The sequence below is a fragment of the Tympanuchus pallidicinctus genome, unplaced genomic scaffold (genome assembly GCF_026119805.1).
Source record: "Tympanuchus pallidicinctus isolate F22 unplaced genomic scaffold, pur_lepc_1.0 scaffold6, whole genome shotgun sequence".
In the NCBI taxonomy this organism is placed as follows: Eukaryota; Metazoa; Chordata; class Aves; order Galliformes; family Phasianidae; genus Tympanuchus; species Tympanuchus pallidicinctus.
In genome coordinates this window covers 2,081,194-2,090,943 of record NW_026294780.1, presented here as the reverse complement: position 1 = coordinate 2,090,943, position 9,750 = coordinate 2,081,194, and the positions used below count along the sequence as shown (strand labels likewise).

At 43.8% G+C, this 9,750-nt stretch overlaps 1 protein-coding gene across 2 annotated transcripts in view; it reads left to right on the top strand.

The window, feature by feature from the left end:
• The first annotated feature begins 340 nt into the window (after nt 1-340).
• SHROOM2 (shroom family member 2) overlaps nt 341-9,750 on the top strand; it is a 122,667-nt gene continuing 113,257 nt past the window's right edge. For both annotated transcript variants that reach the window (XM_052705658.1, XM_052705657.1), the window contains exon 1: nt 341-593. In XM_052705658.1, coding sequence (XP_052561618.1) covers nt 399-593 — 195 coding nt within the window. In that variant the 5' untranslated portion in view covers nt 341-398. The remainder of the gene's footprint in view (nt 594-9,750) is intronic.

Below are 9,750 nucleotides of genomic sequence, written 5' to 3'. Positions count from 1 at the left end.
CGTTTTGCTTGAGCGCGGGGCTGGCTGGCGGACCCCTCGCCGCCGCCGCCTTTGTGTGCTGGCCGCCCAGGGGCCGCTCCTCTTCCTCCTCCTCCTCCTCGCCCCGGAAAGCGAGAGGAGAGCGGCGACGCGCAGTGGGTTTCGCCCTCGCGTCGGGGTGCGAGGCGGAACCTCCTCCCGCCGTCCCAAGTTGCCACAAGTTGGAGCCGGCCCCCCGCCGCCGGGCTCCGGTATCGGCGTGAAACAATACCCCGGGCTGAGGGAGGAGGCGGGGGCGGGGACAGCTCTCTGACCGCCGATGGGGCCGGGCCGGCCGGAGCGGCGGGGCGGGTAGCGGCGGGGCGGGCGGCCGCCGGTAGAGGCACAGCCCCGGCCCCGACGGGCGGTGCGGGGGCGCCATGGAAGACGTGGGGCTGCGGAGCGGGCGGGAGCGGCTGCCCAGCGCCGTGCTGGTGGAACCCGTGGTGCTGATGGTGGAGCAGCGGGCGGCCGAGGGCTACAGGCTCGTGGAGGTGCTGCTGACCGGCGGCGCGCCGTGGGGCTTCACGCTGAAAGGCGGACGGGAGCACGGCGAGCCTCTCATCATCACCAAGGTGAGGCGGAGGGCGAGGGAAGGGAGGAGGTGCGGCTCCATGTTGGGCGCTGCTGCCCCGCGGCGCCGGCGAGCCGGGGCCGGGCCCGCACCTGCGGCGGTGGCTGAGGGTTCGGCCTGGCCGCGCTGCCCGCTTTCGTGCCGCCTCCCGGCAGCGCAGGTGCTGCGGAGGACACGCGTTCCCGTTAGCGCCTGGCTCGGTGAGCGCCGGGTGCTGAGCCGTCTCGGCGGGGTGCGTCGAGGGAGGATTTAGGATAACAGGTTGTTGCGCAGCGTCACTCTGCTGCTCGGTTGGAGCTCCGAAGGCACGGTCTTGTTTCGCATTAACACTCAGTGAAGTAGGTGCGAGCGCTGGCAGCCGGGCTGTGGAGAAAGCCTGGCGAGGGAGCCCGGCTGCGGGCCTCGGCTGCTGAAGGAGAGAACGGGGTCTGGAACCCGCCGTGCTGACACCGGGCTTTCTCTGCCTCTGCCCCCCTGGCACGTGGAAAACAATTAGGGTGACCTTTTGTATCTCCCTCCTTCTCTAAACAAAAGGTCTGTGGATAGTGACCAAATCCATGCTCCAAAGGCAGGGGGAAGGGGAGACTTCTGAGGCACTTTCTGGCTTTTTTTCGTGTCTCTTTTTGTAAATCCTTGTGTACTTAAAGCTTTAATCTCTGTGTGTTGGTCGTAAGCTAAAGAAGCAAATAATATTTTCTGGAAAATGATTTTCATCTGGATGCACTTTGCCTGCAGAATCCCCGTCCCCAGTAACTGCTGGGTTTTCCTGTTACGACAACTTTCTTGTCACACAATCAGAAACACATTGGAATGGATCCATATGGAATTTAAAGAAAAAATCCACATTAGAAAAACATTTGGCTCCAGATCTGTAGGAAAGAAATATATGCTCTTGGTCTGCAAGTCCTGTTAGAAGCACATGAGAAGTGTTAGAGGTCAACAAGTCCTGTCTTATCCACAGCAGAAATTACTGTTTTTATTTTTCAGCTTGCTTCATTGTGGATTTTCCAATTGATTCTTTCCTTCCTCTCTTGGCATTACTTTAGAGAGGACTTTTCAAGTTAAGTCTCTTCAGATTTTTTTCTAGATCTCTTCCTTGCTTTTCCAAGCACCAACAGTCTGGCAAATGTGTGTGCTAAGAGGTGATTCTACATCTGTTGGCCACTTACTGGTATCCTGAACTACAGAATATCAAAACTTAAAGCATTTGAGGGAAGGAGGAAAGAGCCACTTACTGTGTGTCTGGGAGCTATCAAGTGCCAAATCCAATGATTCCTCCATTCTGGTAGGAATCTAAACTTTGCACTACATCTAAACGCTGATCAGTGATACTTATTCATAATGTTGCTTAGGTATTAAGTAACAGGCTTTAAATATCTGTGGCATGAGGATGTAGCTGTGGTATGTGGGAAGAAGTGTCTGGGAATGGGAACCTTTTCATCTGGGTCTGTTACTCAAGTAATAATGAAGGGGAACCACAGCCCTCTACCTCCTGAAATCATCGCTACTGACCTCGGGCAAAGAGGCAGCCTGGGTCCTATCCTCCAGCCTGAGGTTTTGGGGTGGATTTTCATTTGCAGGTCTTGGAAGCAAGTGTAACAAGCTAGGTGTGAAACCTTTGACTGAAGCTTGTGCTTCCCATATCCCCAGGTCTTCAAGTGCAAAATCTTCCACTCGTTTTTGCCCACCCATGTTGGTGCGTGATTTGTTTATTCTGTACAGCCTCTAGTGGTGGAAAACCACTGGGAAGAATAATTTGTACCAGGTGATTAAAGCAGTCCCTCAACTTGCATTTTCCTGTGTGGAAGGGTGGATTGCTAGGCCACCACAGAAAAGGGGAATGCAGCTTCTCCTGTGGCAAGTTTAGTCCTTTATCCTTTATTGAATAGGCATGTGGCAGTACTGGTCTGAATCCTTCAAAACCTCAGTGAAAAGACACTGATATTGTTTGTTTGAACCATGTCTGAGTGTGAGGTGGATACTGAGCTCACCTCACTGAAGTCTGGGGCTGTTCTGCGAGAGGGAAGTTGCATGATGTGAAATGCCACTTTTTAAGGAGAGGAATGTGACAAGGTGCAAATGGAGTTTCAGATAGCAGCTACTTAAGGAGGATTTCTGAAATTCTGCCCTTCTCCTTTCTCACTGCCATCTCTAAAGCGAGGTCAGCCTTTGAAGAAATTTGCACCTTTATGTTAATGTTGGAAGTGTGTGGTGTAAACGTTTCCTGCTGTCTTTGCTCTGTGTGGGACAACTGCCAGAACCATCTGAGAAGTAGCACAAGAAAATGCTGTAGCTGAAAAATTAATGAAAAAGCTTCAGCTGTTCATTTTGCAGTGCTTTCTGCATAGCAAACTTTGACATTTGTTTCCTTAGTTGTGTGGCTACTTTACTAGCTAGCAGGAAGGGAACTTTTTTTAATAACAAGTATCATGGGGACTTGTAAGGAAAGAAGTGGTGCAAAAGCTGTTTGGGAATTTCTTGTTTTAATTGAGTAGATTTCAAGCTCATAGCGTCCTTTGATCCACCAAACTACTAATAATCGCTGAGGGAAAGGCACGCTAAGCAGGAGAAACACTGTGTTTTCAGTCTCAGCAGGCAGATAAGCGTGTGTGCAGCCACTGGAATGTTGGGACAAAAAGCACTGCGTGCACACAGTGTAGGGAGAGGTCAGCCTGGAGTCACGCTGCCGTGCTGGGTACCAGGCATCAGGAGTGGGCGTCCCTGGCTCCTGGGAGCACTGTGGCTGAAATGGGGCCTGGAGGGCATCCTGAGCCAGGTAGGTAGAATATCGAGTTCACCTGCCAGCCAAGAGCCTTTTTCTGTGTTTTGTTTCCTTACCTTTTTTGTTGTTCCTGTGGCAGAGACACGGAGTAAAAGAGGTACATGATACAGCTTGTTTGGTCTTTAAGCAGAGCTGGTCCTAAAGCCTGCCCCACCCACGTGCCACTGGTGCTGCTGATATTTATTTTAAATAAAAAAAAAAAAGCTTGTAATGTTGTCATCATGTTGCTTACTGCTATTTTTATAATGTCCCTTAAAAATGCTTTACATTTTTTATGATCTCCGCATCTGTGCGATAACATTCCAAAAAATTGCCCAAAGGCAGCTTGTTCTTGCCTAATTTGGCATCTTGAAAGAAAAGACCTGCTTTGTCTAGTAAAGTGTGTGTTTCCACACAAGGTGAGATGGCTGCTCTGAGGAGTTTTATTAGAAGTTTCACAGGCTGTGGCTTTCTCCTTGTTTTTCCCTCTCTTTAGAGAAACAAACTCTGAATAGGAAGGTCTGACTGGAACTCACGAAAATGAAAAGTCAGAGTGCTCGGCTGTGACTCTTGTGAAAGTCTCCCATACCTGCGTTATCTTGATTACTTTTACTTTAAAATGACTCTTATCTGTGATGCTCAACTTGTAGTGTCAATCACAGCATTGATTGTGAGTGATGGGCAGAAAGTCATTTCGCTTCTTGTGTGAGCAGTAGGCTGAAGAACTGTGAAGTTGCTCTGCAGTCAACGTTATCCTTGTTACATTAATAAATATGAAAACGCGGTAGTGTATGCATTTCAAGAAAGAATGATGTATCATTTGAATAAGTTCCTCTTTAATATCAGCTTTACATGGGCCTGCAGCAATACCTCCTCAAGCCATGATCTCATTGCAGTCTAATCTAGGTTGGGCTTGGCTGGTATTTCGGCAAGATTTCCAAGTGAAACCTGGACTGTTGCAAGAAGTTGTGTTGATTTAGCAGATAGAGTTCTTGTCTCCTGAATCAGTGCTGAATTCATGCCCCAGCTGGAGGTGCTGTCTTTCCAGAAGCAGCAGTATCAGGCAGACTTGTTTATTTCTCTTGATTTCATTATACCTTCCTAATGCTTATGGTTAGGTGTGAGCGGTAGTTTGTTTAGCCTAATTGTTTGAATTGTTGATGGGAACATTTCTTCATTAATTGGGTGCAGGACCTCTCCATGTGATTTGTATCAATTTATTTTTCTAGTGGTGGGTGAAGTTGTTACTATTTCCATTTAAGTAATTGTATTTTAAGTAGTTATTCATCCTTTAGCCTCAAGAGCGGGTATTTGCATTGTGCTGCAGTGTTTTTTGGGGAGAAAAGAAACATTAATGGTGCTGCAAACAGACAAAACAGAACGTTTTCTAAAATAAATACCAGTTGCTTCCCTCAAGTTAGCTGTCTGCTCATAGACACTAGCAATTTTTAACCTTGACTGTGAAGATTAGTGTCCAGGAAACCAGTATTTAGTGTTAATCTCTGGAAATCACTGACTTCTTCAACAGAAATGCAGTCAATTGTATGAATAACTGACAAGTTATTAGGATCTGCTATACTGTGGTTGAGAAATAGAGCTCTAATCTAGTCCTCCATATCCTACAAAATGTTCATTTCTTTCTTTCTTCTGTTCTAAAAAAAATAGTATGTGAGATTTTCTTCAGTGTCTTTTTTTTCCCCTCATATTCCTGTGGTGATCAACAGCAACAAGCAGAATTACTCAGCTGCGCGGGAAATACTTGGGACGTGTCTATGAACTAGCAATTTAAAACCTGCATCAAATCACATTCAATTTTTCTGTTTAAACCTCTGCTCAGCTTCGTAATTGATTAAAGAGGTCTGTCCTTTGGGAAGGCCTGGTGCTTAGTTTGATAATTGAGAAATTTTAGAAGAAGGTTATGCATTAGAAGTAGGTTTAGGAGTAAAATAGCGTCATGCTAGCTAACTTTTCTCCCTTCCTGATACCCTAAAGGTTTGTGGTTTTCCTTCAGTACTACAGAAGCCATTCAGGCTTGAGTGGTGTTCAATTTTCTGTCTGATTGCTGGATCCTAGGTCTTGATTATGGGAAGAGAGGAGTTTGCTTTGATGCAAGAAGATACAGCTTTTCACTTCTATCTACAGGTTGGTGAAGGAACTGCTCTCAGTTTTAGCGCTTGGGCTGTTGGATGAGCTCTCTGTTAGGGCAGTTAACTTATTGGCAGGATGGGGCCCACCTTGCTCATGTGCTGCCCGTGGTCTGGCTTTGGTAGTCCAAAGCTCAGAGAGGGTTATCTTGGCAAGAGCATCAACAGTTGAAAAGGCAGTAGTGTTGGAAGCTCCTTTCAAAGCTGTGTTGGTTGTTGTTACCTGTGGTCTGCAAACTGTGCAGGGGCTTGAAACGATGAGGTAAGAGACATGCAGGGCTTCAAATCAGTTTAGTTTAGCTTAGAAGCCAATAGTGTGAGATTTAAGAGATAGTCAGTGTGCTTGCGGTGCTGAAACTGCAGCTTTCCTTTGTGTTTTGTGCTGCCTCTCAGCACACAAAGGAGTCAGGATGCTGTCTCTAAAAGCAGCACTAAGAAAATTCCTTACAATGAAAGCGTGCTTGTAGCATTTGGATGCACTTGTTGCTTCCACATTGCTTTTCTCTCCATTGCTTTTCCCATTGCTGGCTGTGTAGACAAAATCATAGAATCATAGAATAGCCTGGGTTGAAAAGGACCACAATGATCATTGAGTTTCAACCCCCCTGCTATGTGCAGGGTTGCCACCCACCAGACCAGGCTGCCCAGAGCCACATCCAGCCTGGCCTTGAATGCCTCCAGGGATGGGGCATCCACAAACTCCTTGGGTGACCTGTTCCAGTGTGTCACCACCCTCTGTGTGAAAAACTTCCTCCTAATATCCCTCAAATCTGTCCTTATTTTCTAGTTGGAAGCAGAAACATTTGTGACTATTGATCCAGCAGAAGAATTGGTGGGTTTGTGAGAACAGTTACCACAATAGGAGCCTATTTGAATGTTTATTGGTATGATCCATTTGTAGTTTAAATATCTTTTGTTTTTAGTGTCTGTTGCTACTTTTCATTATGAATTTTCAATACTGTCATAGGCATCATCAGCTTAAAAATAAAAAGGGCTCCAGTTATTGTTTGCTGTTGTCAGAGGATTGCCAGCAATGCCATTTATTACTCAGTTACCCATCACGTTTGTTTATTTTTTTAAGAGGAAAAAACAATGTGGGCTTGTGTGGTGTTTATGTGTGAGCTTTACTCAATAGACTGTATGTATTTTTTCCAGTAGAACTCAATTCATTTTGTATTCTCCTGCTTAATGAATATTTAAAGTACGGCAGTGTGGAAAGAGCGCGGCAAATGGGAAATGAAACCTTCTCATGAATAGATTAGAGAAAACAACTCTGTGGAAGTCACCAAGCCAATATAGCATCACGTAGCCGAGCATCTTTTTTCTTGAGGAAAGCCATTTGGGTTTGGTTTCCTTATGAATCTGTAATCTACACAGAAAGTACTTGACTTTATATGGACCTTGTTCCATGGGTCATTTTATGATAGGAGTTTGAGGTAAGTCCCAGACATTCAGCGGTTTTTACTTGCTCTACATTTAGTGGTAAAGTGCTTTAAGAGTTTCCCAGGAGAGGTAAAGTAAGAACTGATGCAGTTTATGTTGAGACATCATCCACTTAATCTGTTCAGAGCTGGTATTTTGAGCCTGTTTGACGTAATTGCAGTTGAAGATATTTTTTTACACATCTCTGAAGAAAAACATCCATGCCTTTCTCCAAAACTTATAGCTGGTTCTTAAAATTTATTTTAATTTCTATTTAATGAAGGAAAAGGGGGCCATACCAAAAATGTTGGAAAATTCTTTGAGAAGATGGCAATTTTTCTGAACATCACAGGAATGTACTTTTCCAGTCTGATTCATCAAGCTGTTCAGGAAAAGGTTAAGTTGACAAGGACGTTTGTGCAGTTAGGAGATGGTTTCTTTCCCCTCGCCGCCACCCTCGAAATTATACAGTATCAGTGTTTGGTCTCTAAGCAATTCGGAGCATTTGTGGTAAACATAGGTCAGGTCAGGAAGATAAGAGAAAGGTTTCTGCAGTGTAACAGGTTGTTGGGGGATCTTTTCAGTGACCTTTTGCATGTAGTCCAGCTCCCCCAAAGAAATTGAGCGTACTGCTTGGTATGTGCTAGAAAGGCAACTAATTACTTCTTTAGGAAAATAAATTGGCACGCAATTGTTAGGTTGGATCTTTAAGTAGAAACACCTGGAGGTGAATGTGTGATGGTAAAATGGAGTTATTTCCAAGTTCTTCTGAGCCCTTGTGAAATATCAAAATCAACTGAATGCTTTGAAATTTTTAGAAAAAGACATGGTAGCACTGGCACTGAGGGAAGGGTGATGTGTTCCTATGCTTCCTGTAGGGTGCTCCTCACCTGTTATTGAAAGGAAGGAGGCCTTCCCTTCCCATCTGCCACTGCCTCAGCTTTCTCCTCCCTGAATTCTTCATCTCCTTTGCTAAGTTGATAATTTTTTGACTGATTTAATTCTTCTACTTACTAAGCCCCATCCATCACCTCTGGTAAATGGATTAGAAAGGCTATTATCGTGTTTCTTAAATACAGGGTTTCTAAAGAACTGTACTTAGAGAAGAGTGTTTGAAGGACGGAGAGTAGCCCATGTTCAAGGGCAGCACGAAAGTATAGAAAATAATGAATGACTACAAGCTGGAAATGGGGAAAATGCAGGAATCTCTTCTGTAGTGCTGAAGGAGCCATGTCCTTTGCTGAGTTAACATGCCTGTTCATCCCTTCTTGCAGTTACTTTCCTAACTGAATTAGATGGGTTGTGGTGAAGGACCCTCACTGTGGATGTAGGTGGCTTTATTTCTGACACTTTCCTTGCTATTGTTTCCTAGCTGTTCTGCCAGTCTTACAGCTGAGATCAAGACTCTCTTGTACAGACTTGAGTTTGCCATGTCATCTAGAGCAACAGCATATTAAGTTTGGTTTTGTTTAAAGTGTAGCATAGCCTTTTGTAAGAAATGGAGGCATATCAACTTTCAGTAGGTTTTTATTTTTTTTCCACAGGAAGAGATCCAAGAGCAAGTGGAACTTGCAATAAAAGGCTCTGGATTTTGTTTTAGAATGAGTTCTTCATTCTTGCTCCTTCTGTTGTATTGCCTCTGTAATAGACTTGCACTGAATAAGCAGCTAAAGTACAGAGACCCGTTAATGGGGAAGGAGAGCACAGTAACTTTGGTTCTAACTGAAGTGTAGGTACTTAATATTGTATTCAAAATTGCAGCTTCAGTACTTTTCCTGTTCAATAAAACAGATAGATGTTCTCAATTCCTTTACAAAGCTATACAGTAAACAGTACTTTGGATTTTTTTGTCTCTTGAGACAAAACATCCTTTTCATACACTCGCTTTGAAAGCTTCCAACAAACTGAAACAAAGCAGCATCTCGCAGTTTCTCAAATGCATATAAAACTGTTCAGAATTCTTCTGGAAATAAATGTCTGATTTTGTGCAGTGGGTACTGTAATAAGTTACTGTTTGCACTAACAATATTTGGGAGCTGCATATTTTTCAGTAAAAATGTTAAGTATTTAGGATAGTATCATAGAAACATGATTTCATGGTAAAGGAAATGAAACACATCCTACACAGTATCACTGGTATCATTAGTCATCACTGTGTTAATTTTCTGAAACAAATAAGATGCAAAAATGAGTTGTGGGTGTCTAACTGGCTGATATCTGATGTAACCAAAGCTCCAGCTCCTGCTAATCAGTTGGATTCAGGAGAGTGAATTCATTACAGTATTATGTTTTCTTTCCTCTATAAATACATATTTTGCAGGTCTGAAAAAAGAGGAACCCGTGAGATTTTATTATGTTTGTCATTGCCTTTTTTTATGGAGTAGCAAAGCATTCCTTTCACAGTCATTAAATTATGTAGAAGAAAGATGTAAACATACTGTGCTGACATAAGGTAGTGTTTTGTTGGATGTTTATATGTGGAAAGAATGCTATCATCTTAACAGGGCAAACTTTAAGCTTTATGTGTCTGTTAAGTATGATTAATGTTTATAATAGCTATGTTCAGATTTAAGAGAAACATACCCTTTCAATATTAGGTGTCTCATAAACGATTAGTGGTCTGTTTCTTACATGACAATATTTAGGTAAGGTGCCTTTATTTTTAAATAGAAATGGTTATTGTAAAGGTAAAAATTATAAAGTCACTTAAGTTCAGCTCTAATGCTGTAAAGTTATTTCTACTTTCTTCAGTGTTGGCAGGGCAGAATTTAAAGCTTAGTGTAAACTTCCTTCCCCCCACCGACTTAAACTATATGTTCTTGGGATGTGCA